The 24,224-nt window shown below is 35.9% G+C and overlaps 1 protein-coding gene across 3 annotated transcripts in view; it reads left to right on the top strand.

Moving 5' to 3' along the window:
* Positions 1 to 6,704: 6,704 nt before the first annotated feature.
* Positions 6,705 to 24,224, top strand: part of LOC114522817 (hemicentin-1-like) — a 93,480-nt gene continuing 75,960 nt past the window's right edge. For 2 of the 3 annotated variants that reach the window (XM_028543568.1, XM_028543567.1), the window contains exons 1-3: positions 6,705 to 6,971; positions 7,817 to 8,083; positions 8,546 to 8,773. In XM_028543568.1, the coding sequence (XP_028399369.1) occupies positions 6,713 to 6,971; positions 7,817 to 8,083; positions 8,546 to 8,773 (754 nt within the window). In that variant the 5' untranslated portion in view covers positions 6,705 to 6,712. Of the gene's footprint in view, positions 6,972 to 7,816; positions 8,084 to 8,545; positions 8,774 to 9,530; positions 9,618 to 9,914; positions 10,056 to 12,036; positions 12,050 to 12,377; positions 13,499 to 24,224 lie in introns of those variants that run through there. The other variant, XM_028543569.1, reaches the window with a different exon arrangement.

Raw genomic sequence — 24,224 nt, 5'->3', positions numbered from 1 at the left:
CCTAACAAAACAACTATTTGATTTTGTAATTATACCTCAAAGCATAAAAAGCACTTTGAATTAAACGAATAAAGATTCTTTGTAGCATTGAGAACAATATAGAGTGAACTTGTCAAGCCTACATATAGAGCCCGCATTACTGCATTATGGCTAAATTATATTAGAGTGCTGCACTGAGCTTATTAATTGCTGCCGGGTTTGCAGGATTAAATCTTGCGACAGGACTTACAGCTACGTAGCTACATTTGTCTACTTCTACGAGGTCTCAAAAGGCTGAAGTGATGATGTAAAATGTTCTTGTGTAACGGCACTTTCTAGCCGGTATAAATAACATACATTTATTTATTCTAAGAACCAAGACCAACATTGTTATCGATAACAAGATCAACTTCACTTTCATCATCAAGCACATGTTGCGTATCGAATTAACCCGTGTGATGGATCAGGATCAGGTATATATCGCGTACATAGCCTGCAAATGCAATGTTACAGGGCTACTACAAGTGCGGTAGGATTTCTACTTTCTGAAAAATACCGAATATCAAGCATCTATAATGTGTTTAACTGTGTCAAAAAATGTTATATTGTTTTGTCTATCTACTTATCATCACGCATTGCACAGGGCACAGGGTATACTAATTTGGCATGACAAATCGCCACACACGTGCTGCCGAAAGGATCATACTTACTTCGTTATGTTTCCGAATCAAACTTTCAAAAAAAAACATGTAATCTACGCGTTTTACATATATTTATAATGTTTTTGGCTTTAGAAAATTCTGTTACTAAGAATATGATTTTATTTACCGTCATGAAACTAGAATGAATGGCGACAACATTGCTACAGCTTTACGCATACAGTGTATATTCAGTTGGCGCTTGCTAAATATTCCAAGAAATTTCGTCAAAAAGAAGAAAAGCGTATAATGACACTTACCATAGTGAGTGTTACGTGCATTATATAATTACCGTAAATTAATTTGGATATAACATATCCCAATTACTGAATTACGATACTGTACATCATATCCTAACTTGGTCAAATTGTAGAAATGTTATTGACTTTAAAAATCAATGGGCCATCCCTTGTATATTAACTTTGACTTTTTAGAAAAGGCAGATCCAGCAGTATCGAATGACGGTGAAACAAAATGGTATATCGTCGTGGTATCATTATTGTTTGGAATAATCATTGGAGTTCTTTTTTCCTACATTTTCTTATGTTCCTGCCGTAAATTTAGAAGAAGAGAACCTCAGCAAACAAACCATGAACCTTCAGCATCTCATGTTGAATCAACTTATCAAGAACTGGACCTTAAAAAAATGGACGAAGAACATAGTTATCAATCATTAACAGTAAATGGTGTTAAAAAGGACTGTACGGAAAACGACGAGCCTACTTATACTGATTTAGGCAAAACTAGAGATGTTGAAAACAACTATCAATCTTTAAGTTAAAAGATGTCGGCTTTCCTTGCGGGCCGGCTCAAAAAAACACACTTCGAAAACAATATTTTATACTGAAACACGAAATATTATCTTGAGATCTTGCACTGGTGCATGTTATTTTGCCACTATTTTAAATAATATCTGTTTTCCGCCGCATTGTCATTAAACATATACGAATTTATACGAATGCATATGTTCCCAGGTTTTTCGCGTACTGCGTCTGCCGAATAGACCTTTCTTATAATGACGTCTATAAAGTTTCGGTTAAAATTTTTTTGCTTTTGGAGAATAAAAAACTTCAAAAAATCGCACTGCGTTGCCAGGTCACGTCCAGCTCTTTCAGTTTTCAAAGGGATAATGAGGAGTGTTCTATGCCACACCGGATCCCCTAAATTGGAAAAATTGCATAGAGGAATTCCCCAGTAAGGAATTTCACATTACATATCAGGAATTCTGGGATCTGGTCAAAACTCAAAACACATCACACCTCCCTCTGACCCTCTCCCACCACTCAAATAGAATCTATGCCTATGGCGACAAATTATGGCGAAAAAATAAAATATACCTTCAAGGATGCAGGAAAAGGAAATTCAGAGGATGTTCTTGCTGAAAATTGACCAAGATAACGTCGTTGTAGGTTATATTCTATTTCTATATGTTGATTTCCATGCGGGGTTCCAAACTTAGGCTTTCTATTCATAATAATTTTCGTAAATAATGTGCATTTCTTCGAAGTTGCTGTGGGCGTGCGAAGCGCGTACGTACATTTTAAATTACACTAAAAATAAGATAATCGCTAAAATGTTCGCTATTCAATTAAAATTTCGAATTCTGTTTTAGTTGCAACAAACAAGATAAGGTAACATCAGCTTCTGAATATGTGTGGTATTTCACATTTGTGAAATCACTGAAATGATTATCGCTTATTGGGTATAGATTATCGCTTATTATGCAAAGAACTACAGCGATATCGATATGAATATGAATAATACGTAAAGTTCCGAGCATTAGCCTCATTCAAACATTGCACTTTATGTTACGAGTGGGAAATTTTAGTGCGCTTAGTCAAGAAATGAAATAGGTTTACTATTTAGAATTTTAAGTCGAAGGGAGTTTGTTATATTGACTAATTTTGACTTTGGTTTTTGTATCAGTACTTGGATATCGATTGTTGTATTGTGAGGTAATGGGGTATATTATGTTAACTTAAAGTTGTGCATTTAGGAAGTTAGGGAAAGCTTTAGACGTTGTAAATGGATTGTCTTTCATCACATTTTATTAAAGGCAGATGGATTGTTTATCAAAAGAGCATTGTTACACGGTGCAATTTTTCTTGCAACTTGCAATGCAATTCTACTTTTAAGAGATGTAAATTAGTGAAGAGTCTTCAAAATTTAAGTGTAAGTCACTGGTGTAAGTAATGGCATCGAGTGTAATAAAGATAAAAATTCGGTAGTTGCCAAATTTACATCTCTCAAAAGAAGAATTGCATTGCAAGCAAAAAAGAAAAATTACACCGTGTAACAGGGCCTTAAAGTTTACAGTAGCTAAAGTTCATGCTATAGATAGGAACAGCTCACACATAGATTAGAATTTTTAACAAGCCCCGCTTAATGCGGTGACCGTGATATGATAAAATACTACATATATTATATATATTAGGATTTACTGCATATGCTGTATATATATATATATATATGTCCTATTGTTCTTTTTTTGTTATTTTATACAAAAAATTCCTGTTGCTGATTGGCAAATTTTAATTGCACTCTGCCGACAACTTTTTTCCACCTGCATAATTAACCATTCTTGATGCACTCTTGAGTGTTTTAAAGTTTGCAAAAAAGAACTTGCCCTACAGACTAGCACTATTTTCATGTCTTTAAAATAGTCACTCTTGCATGTTTATCCAGAGTTCTACTCTAAACTAAACTACATATTACTATTGCCTATACATATTATATTCCCTAACATTAACTGCTCTGATATTGTTATTGGCATTCTGACTGTGAATAATTCTTATTTTAAACTAAATTTAAAACAAGAAAAATTCAACAGTAGAAATTTGAATTTATTTATTTTGAATAAGGAAAAGTCCATTCTGTGCCTTTAAAATCCCAACATTCTATATGAATCACTTTCTAGAATTCAAATTCTCCATACCCAAAACAGCTTGAACTGATATAATGCTTGTTTCTGGATTTCTCATCTTATTTGGCATCATCCTTGGCTGGTTCCCATGTGAAGGTAGGGTTTTTTATTTTCATTTTAGTTTGTTGAAATTAAAATTGTTTAAACACTGATCATTGCCTTTACGGACAGAACCGAAATAAATTTATTACATCAACACCAGAACTTATTAACTTCATGATTGCTATTTGCTAGCTTTTTTATACTTCCAGCCAGAACAGCAAACAGAATTTTGATTACCAATAAAGGTGGCACTGATTTCTAGAACTCAATTTCTATTCTGCAGTTCATTTTCTCATAAATTTGCAAAAATTAATTAATCTGCTTGGCCCAGAAGAAACTACTGCACTCATTTATTCTGCTAGCCAATCAGGGGCAAACTGGAGTAAAACTGTGTGATTTTTACATGCACATGTTAAATTATTATATGTTTAATGTTTAAAAGAATTTTGGATTTTCATGTTTAGGTCAAATCACCTCGCCGCCTTATGGAAAATCTTATGTCACCTTTAATGGAGCAACAAAAAATATAACCTGGTCGTTTAATGGTGATCCAAGTGAAGTAATTTCCCGGGCTTGGTTTTTTACAAGTAGTAATGGCGTATTCCATGATCACGAACTTGGAACCATAATTAAGGATGGCCCACCAAATAGATCAACCAGTTTATTTGATGTTGAAATTAAAAAACCAGGAACATTGCTTTTAAAGAATGTTAATGAAACTTATGATGGAACATACAGGTTTGACCTTTCAGCACCTGGCGGGGCTGAATCAAGATCAGTTGTTATTTTAATTGCAAGTGAGTAGTTTTATTAATTATTCAGATTCAGATTGAGAAGATAAAGTTGAAATCGAGGATGCGGAATGACAAGGTCAGCCGCAAGAAAATTGCGTGAAAATTGGCGAGACATTTGCAGTATCAGTCATGCGTTTTTATATCGTCTTTCACGTCTGCGTCTTCTGTCTGTCTGAAACAATATATACTTTTTATTATTGCATCTACTATAAAATGCGGACATCCTCCAACACTATTTTCACAAATCAGTCGGCGAAGTTAAACTAGTGGGGTTCTGACCTTGAGCTTCGTTTTTATGCCTGGCTCATTTTCTCTTAAGATATGTTTTAACTATAGGTTTTTCTCACGCATATTTTCGAAAAAATTTTCAAAAGCTCGTAAGAAACATAGTCTGTTTCGTTTAAGGTGGTGGTCCTATATAAATGGAAAATTTTTTTCGGCCGCAATCTTTATATAAAACATCTATTGGTCTATTCTATACTTTCTCAAGTACCATAAAATTTTAATTCCATTAAAACAGGTTCTCTCAATTTTCTCCATCCACATTCAGCGTAAATTTCCGGAAGACTTTCGTCTTTTTTGATGAAATTAGTACTCTCGCACTTTAGTACCTTTTCCTTTGACGTTTGTTACTTCGTTATTGCTTAGTAGCTACGGTTGAAAATCCGACACATTACTGTGTGACTCACGCAGTGATAATATTTATAACCTCGATAACATGAGCGTGTACTCAAAGGTTTTCCATTTCTGCAGATCAGCTCCAATGGCCGGTTATTATTGTTAAGGTTGGGTTTGTTCTGCGACAGCTTTTCTTTAATTTGACTCATGTGACTTTACCTACATTCAGCCCTTGAAACTAAACCGCAACAATAACAATTTGTGTCCTAATGAAGATCCTTCAGTAACCTCGTTACGATCTTTAGTCGTGAAAATTTTGCAATATTGTGATAAGTGGCAAAAATTAAGACGAGTCAGTCAAATATGCATTCAATCATTAAGTTAGTTTTCCAGTAAGTTAGTCATAGTGTAAACCTTTTAGACGATGTGTGCGATTGATGTTCGTGTTGATTCATTGTGCATGGTCCGTCATTGAAAGATTATTTAATTAATTTTAGTTGTCTGATCTAAATGATCTGTAGTCTTTTTGCCATGCAAGTTCCCAAAAATGTCGAGCAATCTTTGGCCTTGTTGTATATTTTATAATGTACTCGTAAAACATACCGAAATTTCAACAATTAAGGTAAAGAATAACGAAACCAACTGTAAAGTACATTCCTCCGGTGTTTTCTAACGCGCCGACAATTGCCTGATAATGACGCTCGAGTGACGGTCTGCTATGTTTAATAGTAAAGTCGGAAAATTTTTATCATTTATATACCTGGAGACTGCATGGAGATGGTAATTCGGGGAAATATTCCCCGAGGAAAGTCTATTGTTCGTTACTGGCCAAATCTCAATATTATCTAGCTATTTCAGCCGTACTTATAGCACAAGTTACCAGTAAAATATAGATCTTTGCCTTCTGTCAGTCAATGAATTTGCCATCCAATGTAATACATACGGATTGGTGCTGGTGGTAATTTTAGTCTCTTGATTCTGATACAGTTCATGCTATACGAAACGGAATCAAAAGCCTTCTGAGATTAAATGATATCACTTTATAGGTATTCAGCCAGTTTAGTTATGATAGCACGTACAGTCGTACAGTATAAGAGTATCATTTCACTTTATCTATAGGTAAATTGTTATGCACATGCATTGAAACAATTGTCACATTTGAACAATCTATATATAGTACATGCAAGTATAGACATCCTTGCGTAAAAACGCTCAGGTTGATGCAAGTTGATATAAACAGGATGGAGCAATGTTGTGCTGCCCACATTGTTCAGAGTTGTTATCAACATTGAACAATATTGTTACACCCGATTCAGTTTCAACAGTATTGTTCAATGTTGATAACAACTCTAAACAATGTGGGCAGCACAACATTGCTCCATCCTGTTTATATCAACTTGCATCAACCTGAGCGTTTTTAGGCGTGTGGGTCCATGACAATAAGATGGTCAGCGCATGTCTTCATAAAACAATGTTTAGATTTGAAATCCAATTCGACGATCTTATATTTCCTGCTCAATTCTTGATTAACAATATTTAGGGTTGTAGTGAGCCAAATAGTATAGTGAGTCAAATATCTTCAGCACACAAATATGACTTTCAGGTCGTAATACCTGTTTTAATTTATGTTTAAATAAATTTCAGAGAAACCATCTGTGATGTTGAATTGTCGCAGTCCCGTCATGCTAAATGAAGGTGATAACTTCACATGTCTGTGTAAAGGTGAAGGTGGAAGTCCTCCTGCTAAAGTTGTCTGGTTTAATGATGGAGTCAACGTTAGTCTTGTTGGAACAAAGAATCAAGCATTAAAACTCTTAAATGTTAGTAAAGAAGATAATGGAACATACACGTGTAATGCCACAAGTTACCCTCATGAAAATTATACCGATGAAAAATCTATCGTGGTAATAGTTTATAGTAAGTATCGACATGTTTGATTACTTAAGGCCGGGTGCATAGCTAATTCAATCAAGGCGATTTTTCATACGAAAATTTTTCGCTGGATTATCTTTTTAATTAGTCGCTATACGCTCGAATTCTCATGCACATTCAAAAACTTTCGTTCCATCGAAAAATTCTTCCTACATGGTGAAAAACTGTCTCACGCTTGTGCTTCAAAGTTAATATTACAAAACTCAAATCCTAACCCCTTTCCCGCAGCCTTTATTTTATCGGTGTGCAGGCGAACATAGGTTGCTATATATAGGTTGTGTATACGCTTTTGCTGACAAAAGAAGTCGACAAACCAACAACCTGGCGGCAAATTTAATGCCGTGGAGACTCACCCAACTTTCGAGTCGCCTATATCCGATACAAACAGTAAGCCTCTGCCTTTTCAGTCTTTTTATCCCTGGTTATTCGGGTACTATTATTTGGTTATTCGGTTTTTGTTAACTGAACACAAGAACGCTATAAAACGACACGACCTTAAATCTCTACCCGCAGTACACACATACGACAACTTTCACACCTTCGCCTGGACAGAAAACTCAACTTCTAGGACGAGCACAAACAAAACACGCGCGTGAATTCAAAGAAGCTTGGTTTACTACAGACGGCAATAAACGAAAGACAAAACGTAAGGACTTTATCAATAATCGCGTTAATATATGAGTAACAATAACTTAAGCCCTGATCCACCCGCATCTAACACACAACAATCAAATCGTTGCAAATCCGGATTTGTTATCTTCCTATTATTTAGGCGCATTGCTTGGGTGCTTTTAAGTTTCATCTTTTCTCTTCACGATTTCATTTTTCAGTTATACCAAATGTGACAACAGATTGCGACAGTTCCATGGCCGTAAACGAAGGCGTTGATGTCACGTGTTATTGTGAATGTAAAGGTGGCAACCCTCCAGCAAATTGTACTTGGTTTAAAAATGGTATCCTAACTGGTAAAATAGGACTGAAAGAAAACACGTTGAACCGCCCTAATATTAAAAGGACTGATGGTGGAAATTACACGTGTGTAGGCGAGAGTCACTCGTCAGCAATGGCTAAAAAGTTAACCACAATAACAGTTTATTGTAAGTAAATTATTAATTTGTTCAGACCAGCGTCAGTTGGCCTTTGGTGACTAAATTATTCAAATAGTTACATCCATTCAACCATAATCTTGGTTGCGGTTAGACCTTTTAAGACCTTTTGTTCACAAACCCATGCAGTTCCAGATCTTTGGTAAAGTGCAGCGTTCAGCTATACTTAAGAAAAAAATAGAAAGTTTTAAAACTCTAAAAACCTACCATCTTTGGTATGCGCTATACCAACTCATGCAGTCACGAGATCCATTTTGCATAGGATACAGTCAATCCATTATCGGTTAAAGTAACTGTATTATTTTAGATAGAATTGTTTTTCTGTTTATTGAAAACTGATGGGCGTTTAGAATTTGATCAAGAGGTGTGCAACTTGTTCCCTAGCGTAATTTCTGCTCTTTCATGCAATATTCTCATTTTCAAGTGGAGAAATATTTTTTTCTTTTTCTTCAGATGTTGAGGTTAACTTCTATTCCCCAAATAATGACAGCGTTACCATAACATGTACATCAAATGGTCCTCCTTTACTGGACTACACAATATACCATAACGGCACTAAAGTCGCTAGAAACATGTCGTATATCATTTCAACGGTGAACGGGACTCATCCTGGATTATACAATTGCACTGCAACTAATGGATTGGGAGAACTTTCTGCTGTCAAATTCTTAGATGCCAAGAGTAAGTTTATATTCTAGATGCCTCAATCTCTCATAAGGCACTCAAATATAGGCTGACATTGGAAGCTCTGCGGATCATGCGGATCTGATAATGCGGATCCAACCAATCTGATTAATTTTTTTTTATATATATATAAATCGATATCATATACTTTTTATAATGCAAGCACAATACAAGAGGAAAATATAAACTAGAGAAAACTACTTTATCTAATATTAATTAATATTAATATTATCTGATTAAATTATGCATGGTGTATACAGAGTTTTCAAAAAGAGTTCAACCTTCCTCCGGTAGGATTTCAAGTTTTGAAAACCTTCCTCAAAATGACGTTACATCACTGAGTCAAGTGGCAACCATGAAGCATAAAGAAATATTTTTTTTGACACAGGCATGCATGTGATCAATTAGAGTGTTCAACTTTCCTCACAAACCTCATTCAAAGCAAACCTTCCTTTAATTTTTGCAACTCTGGGTGTATATAACAGCAGGGTTTGGTTGTTTAAAAAGTAGTTGAGGTTTAAAACATTTGTCATTCGCGATGTTTTCCAGGTTTGTCAACGCGGAAAACAAAATGTGTTTGATATTGGACACTAATATACGCCGACACAGTAAATACTTTTAGCGTGCTCAATGGCCGCTTTAACCTTCATCTTACCGAAGCGTAGCGTTTTTCTTGATTTCTGAGTAGTCAGAAAAAAATACAATAATTTAAGTAAAATCTAGATGTACATTCATTTCTCATATGATTAACTAGGAAAAACGCCGTCAACAACACAGCAAATACAATCTACAATACAGCCGTCAACAGCACAACCTTTGGTACCAAGCACAACTTCAAAAGGTGATGGTAAAATGAAACGATAATGCATTCTTACTCTAGCCGGCTGTAACTGTATTATTAGAGAGGTTTAGATTTGACATCGCTACTTTTGCATAATTTTATGGGCTCGTGATTGGTTGATCCAATAGACCATTCGCATTTGATTGATTCATGTTCCGTCAATGTTGTGGTAGTGGTATTGGAAATCATATCTGAACCTCGTGCTTTTATAAGTGGCCTGTGGTTGTTGTCTGGGTGATAAATTTAGTTTGAACGCTCGAATGATTTAGTCTTAATTCTAGGAATTTTACTTGTTAGTTGTTGTCCCAGATGATGATGATGATGATGATGATGATGAAGATAAAACTGACATTGGTCTCATCGTCGGAGTGGTTGTTGGTGTGGTGGCGCTCATTGTTATCGTTTTCTGTGCGGTACTTTACTTTAAGTCCAAAGCAAGTAAGTAATTCTATCTGTTAAACCATCTTTTAGCAAGCGAAGTTTCTACTATTAGATATGATTTACCATTACCGGTTGCCATGTAGGTGTTTGAAAAACACAGGAAAAGAACAGGGGCTAGCTGTTTAATGGAGTGAATCAGATCAATCAATAGAAACTACCTAATATATCTTAACTTTTTCTTTATAAAGGTATTAGGTTTACATCTAGTACAAGTGTCGAAAATAGCACGTTTTTCGAACATCTTATAGGGAATATTGAATCAACATCCAAATGACCCTTAACCCAAAAAAATTGAGGAGAACTTTGAATTTATTGCCGTAAAAGATCCGTTGAACTCCAACCTCTAACAATAACAGGCCATTAATTGGAAATATAGTCGAATCCCATAAGGCATTAAGCCTTATTTAATATTCGAAACAAGTTGAAATAGAATGCTTATATTCGATCTATGCAATAGACCCTTTCGATAATTGCGTCATAACATTAGAGTTTTTAATTTAGTTAGAACAAGCTTAACTGAGAGGGATTTCAAGTTTAAGATGCAAAACATCCTTCTTCAACATATGTATGAAAAAGAATTTTTCATTTTGACAAAAAAGTGTGGAAATAAGCGATAGCACAAGAATGAGGCTGCCGGTCGTGGCCAGGTAGCCTCGTTATAGTGTTACGACTTATTTCCACATTTATTGGTCAAAATTAAAAATTCTTTTTCGTGTATGTGTTGAAGAAGGATGTTTTGCATCTTTGCACGTGGCTCGTTAGAGTAAAACTTGAAATCCATCTTTAAAAAATTATTGACTGCAATTCCACCAATTCTGGAATACAGTTGCGAAGTTAGGAACGAGTTATTGACCAAATACAAATCAGAGGAATGGGAAAGGATAGAAGAAAGAGTAATACTTATGTCAACTAAATTCTGTAGCTATAAGGCTAAATTAATTGCTATGCAGTTTGTCCCGTTAACCACTTGAAATATACTATATATTAACTATAATTACTCCGGCGTCAGCGACGGAGTTGAAAATTCGCCCCGGTTTTGTTTTATTGTTGTTTTTTTTCTAAGTTTAGATTGAATTGGGGTAAGAATATATTTAATACATGTAGATTTTGGTCCTATTTTAATAATATCGCTGCTATTTCGCCGTTTAACAAGATGATGTGGTCGTGTATGGGCGCGTTGAACGTCGTAGTTTGCACAGGATTGAAGATTTAATATAACTATATAAGCACGAATTCCAAAGGCAAAGTGTAAGACAAAGCGAATATATCATGCGGTTTATTTACATTTTTGAATAATTGAACTTCTATACTTTTTAAAGTACGATGTCCTTTTGAATTTCGCGATCGAACATTTAGGTTCGCAAGGCATCTAAATGCGAATATGAACTGTATTGTTTATGTTCAGAAGCTCTATATTGAAGACTGGCACGTGCGCCGGAGTTAACGCCAGAACAGGCGTCTTGTTTCATTTTAAATAAAGTTTGAAGTTTGGGAAAAACATAGCTGGCATAATAGCGCATGTGTTACGTGGACTGTTCGTGGAAATAATAAAGCGCGACTGTTCTTGGAAATAATAATAATTCAATGAAATTCGTCACCTTATAATATACGACTGCTATATGACAGATTGTGAGAACAGCAGTTTACTTCCAGGACGGTTCTCCCGCCTTTTTGCGGGCGCAGAAAGAGGACGGTTTCCAAAAACAAGAGAATTTTGATGTTCATGCCATTGAATGATATGCTAATTTACTCGACTCAAAAGTTAGTCGAAACCAATGGAAATATTTCTAAATTTCTTAGCAACGCAAATATGAGAATATGGTCTTCAATTTTTATACCAAGGTGCATTATATACTGCTTGCGCTTTTACTATAGTAATATTTTTATGCTCGTCTGCCAAACCTATGTTACATCAGTCTTGTGTAACAACCCATCTCCTTATTCAATGTTTTCACAATTGTTATCTTTTGTTTTTTAGGAGACAACAAAAGGTGGGTCATTTTTGAATTTAAAACTTTACAGTGAGACCTCATTTCGGAACAGAAGCCGGGCACTTTTACTTCTAAAAGAGAGCATATTTTTCCTTCGCTCAGAAAAGGGGGTGGCATCATTATCATGCGCCTCCAATGCCCCAGGCTCCGGTCAAATCGAGATAAAAGATGCTCTTTTTACACATTCCTATGAATCCAGTGAGCTCCGAAATGAAAGTACAGAGTTACCTCAACACTTGCCTCTCGTTTAATAATTTTTTTCTTACAATTACCCTCACGTTTCTTGGTATCCGAAAAGTTGTAAAATGCTTGTTTTGTGGTATTTTAGAGGACATGCCGACGTGAACCCGAATGGCTCAAGAGTGATGACAAACCACTACGAACTAGATGAAGATCATGGTGAGGATGCAGGCGCCTACGATACGGTGAAACAATCCGATGATGGTGAAGGCTCGCAGGATAGGAAGAAGCCTGCTGGAGACTCACTCCCCCCCGTTTATGCCTCGGTAAATAAAGACAACAGACAAGGGAACACGGTATGTGAAGAGAAGAAACATGATTTCACAAAGAGTTGAAGTGTGTACATTTTGCCAGAATGCATGACCCGGAAAGAAGATTGTTTTGCATCAGCTGGTTTTGTGCTATAGTCCTTCAAAAATGCCTGTTTCATTTGCTTATATATGCAGTTTTTGAATTTTAAAACTATCCTGGTATACATTTCCGCTTTCTTATTGTGATGAAATTGAAAAATTTGCTTGACCACGGTGGGACTAATTTTCAGTTTGCCCGGTTTATAACTCACAGTAGCACCATAACAATATGAATTCACCTAACTAAGACATACACACAGCCATCATCCACAGTCTTGTTTGCAATGGTGATTTAAAAACAGAATGAACCAGATAATCTATTGTGGTGCAACGGTGTAAGATAAGGTTTGTCATCTGAATGATGGTTGGAGGTACTTATCTTCAATTTACTAACTTTATTGACATCATATCATAATATGTAATATTGCAATGTGTGATAATAATCAACCTATAGAATGCCTCATCACTAACAACAATGCACGGGAGAGGGATATAATCAGGAACAGTCTGAAAATTGGACTGTATGTAGACAGTTAAGCAGATTCTACAAAACCTTGCTTGATTGAGAAGCTTCCTGCTAAATCCATTGGATTTGACGTTGAAATTTGCGCCCTTTCTGAACGCACTTTTACTAAGCATTAGGGGAGAGGAACCCCATTAATATGATATACAAAGTACAGTATAAGCATAGGACAAAGAGTTGTGTGTTCCTACCGACAATATAGATCATATCATCACTATATATTACAATCTTAGACAATCAGTTTTATTACAATCTTAGACAATCAGTTTTATTACAATCTTAGACAATCAGTTTTATTACAATCTTAGACAATCAGTTTTATTACAATCTTATACAATCCGTTCTATTAACTGTGGTTTCCCCCTTACCTCAAAAGCGTTCTATTTTGCAGCTGTATGCAACTCTGGACTCTGAAGCGTTGAGGAAGCCTGGGTCAAAGAAAAAACAACCGGAAACAAAAAATGCACCAACTGAGTACGCGAGCATCGACTTCATGCAGAGCGGGAAGACACCAAATGCAGATAATGCATAAACATAACTGGAGATGGCAAAGAGTAAGTGAGTTATTTTAGTTATTTTTATTTAAGCTCGGTTCTCAATAGTTATATAGTTAAAACATGAAATTATTCAACAAATCTTCATGATACGGTCACTTACTGCAGGAAGACATACGCCTGTATTCAAAAAGCTCACTCACACTCACACTCATTGAGTGTGACATAAATATTTTGTTAATGCTGATCAATGAGAAAGTTTTTTTCGAATAGATGGAAAGATATAAGGTGAATCACTGAAAATCAAGCCCGTATTTGTCTGGAAATACCGCCATTGAAACGTTGTGAGAAGATTAAGATCTCCCACTCAATAAATTTGAATGTGAGTGAGCTTTTAGAATACAGGCGATTAACTTATATTTCTTGTAGAATGAGTCGTATATTTTTAGACAGAGGGTTGTTTTTGCATGGTACTGTATCAAAACTATACTTACACAATTACACTGATTACTTGTTCTGTATGCTTTATCAACAAATATCATAACTTTAAGTCGACTGACTTGTTTCCTAATTTTAGAGGAGAAGTTGATTCGATTTTGCAACATTGGCAAAGCCAGCAGTTTTTAATGCGGTTTCAGTTTCCCAATAGACGCATATAATTAGCCTTTCTCACGATAACGAATATGAGGTAGTTACTCCGGCGTCAGCGACGGAGTTGAAAATTCGCCCCTTTTAAAAGTACGATGTGCTTCTACACTTTTTAAAGTACGATGTGCTTCTAAATTTCGCAATCGAACATTTATAGCCTTATAGGTTCGCAACTCGCAAGGCATCTAAATGCGAATATGAACTGTATTGTGTATGTTCAGAAGCTCTATATTAAAGACTGACACGTGCGCCGGAGTTAACGCCAGAACAGGCGTCTTGTTTATTTTTCAAATGGTCTATGGTCTATTATTGTTTAAACGCATTTAAGAAAATTGAAAGTATCCCAAAAATGGCGGATATTCGTCATCGTGAGAAAGGCTAATGGTACCTAGTCGCTGAGTGTGCATACTCTATGGATGAAATTCCAACTTGACTCCTTTTTGTTATGGTTTGACAATCGATTGAGCCAATTTGTATGTCTATGCAGAGAGGTTCCAGAATTTGATTCGGTATAATTATATCACTGTTTTTGGCAACTGTATTTGGCAATAATGGTGTGCTGTCTAAAAAATTATATTACTATATTATTATTATATTAATTATTATATATTTTAGTTATATTACTATATGCATGAGTATTCACGATTTGTTTTGATAGTTAGTTTTATATAACAAGTATAGTTATTAGTGTCACGCCATAGGTTGTGATTTATATATTGACGAGAGCTTACTAACTTTTTGCCTTTTTTATTTTCAAGCAATTTAAGTTCCCCGTTGAACACCTAGCCTTAAACTCTATTGCTGCATGGTTGTACTAATAGTGGATTTACCCTATCTAAGTTTCTACGATCCAGCAATCACAGGGCTGCTTTTAAAAGCACCATCAGGCGACTGCGTGTGGTCGATAGCTTCTGACTTGAAACTCAAAATTCTTGAATCTGATTTCAAAGAGAAATTTGGCAGAAAACGTTAGTAAGTTATCGTCTTTCTATTTTAGATTCAGGGATTGCATGCATAATATAATTATGTTAATAACTTAGATAATTATATATGATTAGATTTAAGGGATGATAATGGTCTTTAAATATTCGCACAATATTCTATGTATACTGTATACCACAGCATGACATGTAAAATATGTTGTAACCTGATTAATTGCATTGATTGCACAAAAATAATACACATAATTTTAATATATGTTTTTTTGTTGTCCTATCATAACTGGCTTCAGATACATGTATGTTCTTCAAAGTTAATACTTTGGTACCGGAAAATATCGCATATGGTTATGACACTGTTACTGCTTACACTGTGGTTGCTGACCTGCATTCGAACGGCTGGATTGATGTCCAAACACGTGCTGTGTTTGTAGAGTTCACCGTATATACAACGCGAATGCAAACCTATTTCGTAGTTTGTGGAATTTCCACAGCTGCTGTCACCAGGGCCCAATACCAAGTTGCGCGGTTCTATCCTCATCTCAGTGGCAGTCAAACTTTGGCTCATATCCTGGTCATCTTCATGATGTATTTTCTGTTCAGGGAAGGAAAACTCGTTTACAAACAACGCTGGTCTTACTTTCTTGTTTCTGGAATTGGGTTGAAGTCATCCTGATTGTCAGCGAATTCCTATTGATCGTCTTATTCCTAGCACGTCTCTACGAAGTTGATCGAAATCTTCTTCAGCTACGAGAGAATCCAAATGATTACGTTGGTTTCCAATATGCTGCGAATGCAGACGCCATGATGACCTACATCCTTGGTGTCCTTGTGTTCTTCTACATCTTACGTTTCTTGCGATTGTTGAGGTCAGTTTAGCATGCTTTTAGGAGATTTTGATTTCGAGGCCATCTTCATGGTCAACCCCACCGTAGCAACACTGTCTTCTTTTCTTCCATTGGTTTAAACGTGATGGTGCTCATGAACATGTTCATTGCCATCATCAACGACTCCTTCGCTGAGATTAAAGAGGAAACTGTTGAAATTCAAAACGAACTGGAAATTATCGATTATGTCACCACAAAGATTTCAAAGGGTCTCGATAGGGCATTCAAACGCGGTAAAGTTGCACCTGCGAAGAAGAAGCGACGAAAACAAAAACGAAAATCGAAGAAGCAAACTCCTGAGGAGAAGATTTATACTCCGAGTTGGATGGACGTATGAAATAATTAGAGCTGTTTATGGATAAGAAGAACACAACATGTTTTGTTTCCTATCTAAGTGTACATAGCTCGTGTTTCCTAGTTATTTTTGCCTTGTTTTAGTTATTAGCCTATGTTCACCGGTTATATCTTTTTGTGGGACTATTAAGGAATTTTGAGGCATCTACTAAGGAATTTTATACTTTCATTCTGTCCAGACACCCGGTGGGTTGCGTTGACAAAGCAATTGCTACCATCATACAGGAAGTAGATTATGAATCAAACTAGTCGGGATCGTATTTGATTAGTAAAGACGGAAAAAGCATGTTTGTAAGCAAAACATTTTTCTGTAAACTATACAATAGTGTATTGTATTCCATTGTGACAACGAGGACCAACAATGTAATGTACTGCATGGTTGAGATATGCCTCCTTATACACGGAGAAATATATCCAGTCTAAACATTTAATATCACTGCATGTGTCAGTGGTGTGTGTCTGTCTCACTGTCTGTCTGAGTGAGTACACGACTATATATCCATATGCATGGAGACCATTGAAGAAATACTGAAATATGATGGTTTTTAAAAAAAATTGGTTAAGGTTATTAACACCAGCATGATTGAATGATGTAATAACTTTAAACTATATACCATGTCAATGTAGTACAGTGTAGCGGCTGGAAGTTGATAAATTGATAGTATTAATAGCATTAATATGATAGCGAGTTTATGTATTATAATACTGTAGAGTGTATATTGAAAAAAGTCAAGACCTTCAGAGAAATTTGCCGAACGCAAAGCCACAGGGTGCGTGAACAATATTAAACTCTTATTATATAATTATGTGCCTAACACTGAGGTAATTCCTCAAGGCCCCCCTTTGATAATCAGTGCATATGTGGGAGTGTATCATCTGATTTAAATTTTTCCTACAGGGTGCTCGGAGACTCACTGAAACTCTGAAAGAACCGAAAACTACTAAAATCATCTATTCCTTAAAATCTAAATACATCCTGACAGTGTATGATACTGTTTCACTCGAATCCGGAGCCAGCTCCGTTTTCGCGAACCCGCAGCCACAAGTTTTCGCGGGCTCGGGGAGCGAGATTGACAATGAGATTGAGAATAAGAATTTTGATTTCTGACATCGGGATTTTCCCACAAGGGTATCACTGTTTGTACTGTCGTTTGACTCGTTTCTAACTTCCTCGTTCCATACGAACGGCTGGATTTATAACAAACATTCTTGCGGGGGATTTGTGTCCGGAATTTACGTAAAGAAGGAGGCTGAAAGTTCTCTGAAAATACTGTTGCGAACCAGGAAGTAAATTGATGTTATTGCAGTTTTAATCAATAATATAACCAAGAAACGTTCGCTGACAGCAACAATTAGTAACTTAATTGTGCGATCCCGGTGTAAGCATTTGATGTGTAGCCAGTAATGTTTAATGATTATTCTTATGTGCATGTATGCATTCGGAAGTATACTAAAGCTTCCCTGTATTTGAGCGCGTTTGTTTACAAATGCGGTTATCTATAGCCGTACGTATAGACTATATAGGTCAATTTCTCAACCTCAGCAAATTAATAAAGATTTTCCGGTTGTATTGAAAATATAAGGCAATATTGCCGAAAGGTTTCACATCTTTATTAATGATATATTTTTATATTATTATACATATAGCTAATTCTTGCTAGTATAGTAGCATTTCGTGGCTGATTTCACGAAGTAATTTCAGCCCACGCTAAAACAATAATATTAAGTTAATTAATTAATATTAAGTTTCAGCCCGGTTGATCACGCATAACCTCGTACCCAGGGTTTGTCACGCACAAACATCAGCCCAGTTTGAGAAAGTTCTTATGTAATCGGGCCTTTACTTTAGAATATATTTTTGGGAACAGCTAGCAATAGCGTCTACGCACGTAAAAGTTTAAAATCATTTAAATGATACCTATGAAATCAACGCTAGAGTTATGTTTTTGTTTATAATTTAATATGCAACAACTAAGCTTTTACGTGCGTGTACGTAGGAACAAAAAACGCGACAATGGAAAGCAGCCCTTATAATAAACAATTTCGATTTCAGGAAAAATTCATTTTTTCTTTGAAATCGCCAGTTATAATTAAATCCTGAACGCGAATTCAAAAAAAGTGATCACACATGCACTAATGAAATTTTCTTTTGCACAGGTGAATTTTCATGGCTGGATTTGGTTCAGTTCTCGCGATATTTGGCTTCATATTGGTGCTATGCACATGTCAAGGTATAGGAAAACGAATTTGAGTTTTTCAATTTACTTGATAGATTATTTACTGTCCAGAAATCAAGTTATATATAAACTTATACTTAAGACTCTATACTGACTATAGCAGTATCAGATCATGCAGATCAGGACAACAGTCAGAAACGACAATGTCTATATACTGTTGCCAGAGACGTGCCGGTGTCACAGGAAATTTGGCCCCCCCGAAAATTTGGCCCCCCCGGGCCAAATTTCCTAGGAAATATGGCCCCCCCGGGCCAAATATCCTAGGAAATTTGGCCCCCTCTTCGGAAATTTGGCCCCCTCTAAAAAACATAGTTTACCTTACCATTTTAGAGCTAGAGAACTTAAGTGTATAAAAGTTTTAAGTGTATAAAAGTCTATCTAGCTGTACTCTTGTTTGAGTTACAACTTACAAACAGCACTGACGGATTTTGTATGGTGCATGTAACCTTGTTTTTGTGTTTGCCGATTGTTTTTAAACGTTTTTACGCAAATTTGTATTAATTATTCCCTAAATGTTAGCCGCATGCACATTAACACTTTCGCCAACGCATGTTGTCATCGCTTGCTAAAGTGTGGTTGTTATTCTGACGAATTTCACATTAGGTTCAGAAACTTGTTGAATATTGAGTCAAAAGTTCGCGATTTCAAAACTATATATATTTCATATATATATATATATATATATATATATATATATATATTGAGAGTATAAAGTATGTTATCGAGGGGGACCAAATTTCCGAACTGTGAAATACGTGATTTGTCCTCCCCAGAAATTCTTAATTTGGCGACCTTATAAAGGCTATAAATTATAGGCTTAGCGGTTATACATACATAGGAAAGGTTGTTTTAGGAAATTACCACTTATTTATTTCTCGATTAAAGCCAAGATTAAAGCCTCTAGTAATGTTATGATAATCCTAAAGTTATGCACGTGCACATTAACAATATTCGTCTTAGCTCTTCGCCGAGATGAAAAGGTTTTACACAAATAAATGAAGCAAACTAAGTATGAATACAAGCAAACATTTACGATTTTGCTTTTAGAAGAAGCTTCGCGATTCTCAAACTCATGGCAGTAAAGTATATGTTTTCGAGGGGGCCAAATTTCCGAAAGGGGGGCCATATTTCCTAGGAAATATGACCCCCAGGGGGGCCAAATTTCCTAGGAAATATGGCCCGGGGGGGGCAAAATTTGGGGGGGGGCCAAATTTCCTGGGACACCTAAGCGTATTCGAAGTATAGATATTAAAGCCAAACATAGTGCTTTCAGTAAAGCCATAAGAGACAATTAAACCATTTGAGAATAATAAGAATATATTTGGTAGTAACGTTTCGTCTTAACTTAAGACATCTTCAGACTAAATGATAAATTACATGATAATTTGAATATGTAGACTAGTAATATATTTACAAGGTATCAATTTACAAAAGGTGATAACCAGGACAACGTAAGGACAAGCGGTAGATGAGAGGACAGGGGACAGAGACGTCACGACACGATGACAATACGAAGTAAGGACTAAAAGAAATTGAGAGGGATAGAGTTGCCTTGAACATTAAGAGAAGGCTTAAGTTTGGTGATGAGGAGACTCTCATCAGTGTATCATTAGCTCATAAGATCGAGTTAGATGACGAAGAGAGGAATCTAAATTCGTCAAAGCTAGCCGGGTGTCCGCATCATCATCTATCACTGGTAAACAGACCTCAAGCCCTGTTATGTCCAGTATACATTCGCACGGCTTGCGGACACCCGGCTAGCTTTGACGAATTTAGATTCCTCTCTTCGTCATCTAACTCGATCTTATGAGCTAATGATACACTGATGAGAGTCTCCTCATCACCAAACTTAAGCCTTCTCTTAATGTTCAAGGCAACTCTATCCCTCTCAATTTATTTTAGTCCTTACTTCGTATTGTCATCGTGTCGTGACGTCTCTGTCCCTTGTCCTCTCATGTACCGCTTGTTCCTACGTTGTCCTTGTTATCACCTTTTGTAAATTGATACCTTGTAAATATATTACTAGTCTACATATTCAAGTTATCATGTAATTTATCATTTAGTCTGAAGATGTCTTAAGTTAAGACGAAACGTTACTACCAAATATATTCTTATTATTCTCAAATGGTTTAATTGTCTCTTATGGCTTTACTGAAAGCACTATGTTGGGCTTTAATATTTATACTTTCGAATGTCTATATACATGGTGGATGCATGCATGGAAATGATGTTTTGTGATTGATAAGTTATAAGTTGCATGACGAATATTAGTTCGTACGAGTAATCTTCGCAAGAGTGAGTCCAATGTGGGCAAATTTTCAAACATCACTGAGTACTACATATTTTTAACTATTTAATTATTTTTTGCTGCGAACGAAGGAAACATCATGTTCTGTAGACCCGAGGCCGAGACCTATCGGCTTCGCCTCGTGAAATATCTATGGTCCGGTCCACAAAACATAATGTTTTCTGAGTTTTCGGTAAATAAGTTTTTTATTATATACCACTTGTCAAAGAAACAACAAAGGTAAACAACAAAGTAACTATTCATAAAAGACATAATTTCAAATGGATAAACAGTCTATTTAAAAGGTCGCACGTCCAGGTGCGCCGCACGTGATTAAAGTTGTTATTTCATATATTCCTATGACATATACCACTTATTAACCGAATTTGAGGTCCGTACTAGAAAAATATCAGACCGAGGTCTTGACAGTACGGATCGAGCGATAGCGAGGTCCGTACATAAAAGACCGAGGTCTGATATTTTTCCAGTACGGGCCGAACGTATTCGGTTAATAAGGGATTTATTATATGCATGGCATACAGTATTTAGTTTATTTATTTATACAATGCGCTGCAGCATTTTTGCCGGCTCTTTCGCCAGCCAGTCGCCAAGCAAGCACTGAAGTGGCTTCCAAAACTTTGTTTTTTACTCGATAATTAAAAATGATACAGTAATATAAACAAGAATCAAAGATGAATAAATATAATATTCACATGTACCAAATAATGCTCTTCTTCATCCATTCTCCGTCGATATTTTTCGTATTAAAAATAAAAGTGCAAGCCAAGCTTGTTTTTGTTCAAAAATATGAGAGTTGGACCGTTACTAAGGCAACGGTCTAATACTGGGGGATTTCAGACCGGCAAAGAACCAATCAGCGCACGTCATTTTAGTCACGAGACCGGGTGCCATATAATAAAACACGTTATATCACTCTGCAGGGGGTTGTGCTGGCGACATCAAAATTTTGTCACTCTCGCGTGATTCGCTCTCGACCAATGAAACGCTACGAACACAAAACTTTGACAAGTGGTATATAATAAATATAGTTAACGAGTTACGTGCTAGTTATAGTTACGAACAACATCGCATTATTATCTTTTTGAAATATATGCTTAGTATAAATATAATAAAATCGTAATCGAAGCATTTTATCGAGACTTTAGGACATAATTTTACAATTAAATGTTTGATCAAAGATTTTGTAGCTTTGCCAAGAGTTTCGTTCCCCCCATTGAAATACGATGCTGACCACCCTAAAACATTTTCATAACTTTGTCTTTAATTTGCTTTTAGGACAAATTATTAATCCACCTGGTGGTGATGAATTAACCTTTTTACTTGGATCAAATGCGACAATAGCCTGGTCCACTCGTGATCCAGATAACGTAGTTAGTCGTTCTTGGACTTTCATTGGAAATAAAACGAGATTAATTGCATCAAGTGGAGCAAAAGGGGCTGGTCTTCAATATTTTAGTTCAGGCTTGGACGTTAAAATACAAGGACTGGATACATTGGTTTTAATAAACGTTAATCGAAGTTATGATGGAATTTACCGGTTTAGTATTCTCCATTCAGTCACTGGCAGTTATACATCTGAAGTTAGAGTTATTATTGCTGGTAAGTTTCACTGTGCTGAAATCACTAGGACTGAATTCAAAGCTGTGATTGGTCATAAGCGTTGTCCTTATACAGGAAGTAATATAGAATCTGTTAACATTTAATTGGAAAAGCGTTTTATTTTAATATAACTTTTTAAACATAATTTGTGTTAAGAATAAGCTTACTTATTTGAAAACTGCGTGTAACTTAATTCCGTTATGTAAATAGAGAGTTTTGGATAATTTTATGCACTTGGTATAAAAAGGAAACATTCGCGTGAACGAATTAAATTTTGGAAGACTACATATATATATATATATATATATAAGGTGTGGATATTTTTGAAATTATGACTGTGCCGCTGTGGGAAAGCTTAAATGTAAGGATCAAACGTGATTACAGTATAAATGTACGATTTCAGCAAGTTTATATATAATCGAGTATCTCCCGTATGTCGCCTACACTGCGATTTTATAAAAAATATATAGATACACCATTATCACGTATTAGGTGAGGTCAGAAGAGGTTTTTTACTTTTCAACTTTCCAACAGGTTTATACTTGATGCACGTAGATTCTAGAGGTTTAAAAGGTCTTAATTTCGATATACACACTTCAAATTTGAATAATTCCACTCGAAATTAAGACCCTTTAAACCTCTAGAATTTACGTGCATCAAGTGAAGTGCCAAAAACCACGATTGATTTACCCTCACCTATTCCCAGTATTACCATCCTATACACGGCATTAACCACGCTTGCGCCTGTCAGCTACCTCTGTAGCTCAGTGGCAAGAGCATTTTACCGGCATTGCAAAAGCGTAGGTTCGATTCCTACCGGAGGACCTATAGTTGACTCATCTTTTCTTCAACTGTTCCTGGCTTAAATTTTAAGTGTGTATATATTTCCACTCGAAATTAAGACCCTTTAAACCTCTAACAATAGCTATATTTGTACTGAGGTAAAAAGAAATTGCCCTATTGTTCCCGGCACCGATCAAAAATGTTTTGGCCCCCGTGGCAACTGTCCTTTGTAAATAATTCCACTTGTTTAATTACGACAAATATTTTGATATATTTGGAAGATTTGTGGAGGATAAGTATATTTTTCAATTGTAGAAAAAATTGAGCATGTTTAGGCCCGTTTTCTTGAGCATGTTTAGGCCCGTTTCAAACGTCTAACTTAGCATGTGTCCAACCTAATTTTAATGAACTAAAGTCCTTTTTTAAGTTCGTTTGCATTCGATTCGGCAGATGAAAAGTTCGACGTCTGAAACAGGCATGATTTGCTCGTTTGCCGTGGTCCGTGCAGGGCATGATCTCCATAAATTAAGTAGATCAGTTATTCTATTATACATTGTAGTTGGTAAAAGCTATTCGACAGGCATAATAGTTGACAGTCGCACAGTCACGTAAAATTCAGTTATCTGCTATAGCAACTGAGTTATCTGCAAGTGAGCCTGCGATGGTTACCAAATGAGTACTGTATAGATTTTCAAACTTTTCGGAAGACGAAATACAAAAATTAATCGAAAACAAAGACGCGGATACTGCAGATTTAAATAAGTATATAGTTGTTGCGTTTTAACCGTTTCGGATTCGGCGGTGGCGTTTCTAG

This window comes from Dendronephthya gigantea, unplaced genomic scaffold (assembly GCF_004324835.1).
Source record: "Dendronephthya gigantea isolate DGI-Jeju-01 unplaced genomic scaffold, DenGig_1.0 000024F, whole genome shotgun sequence".
Taxonomy (NCBI): Eukaryota; Metazoa; Cnidaria; class Anthozoa; order Malacalcyonacea; family Nephtheidae; genus Dendronephthya; species Dendronephthya gigantea.
The sequence above is the reverse complement of the archived record's forward strand: the minus strand, read 5'-3'. Positions and strand labels throughout refer to the sequence as shown.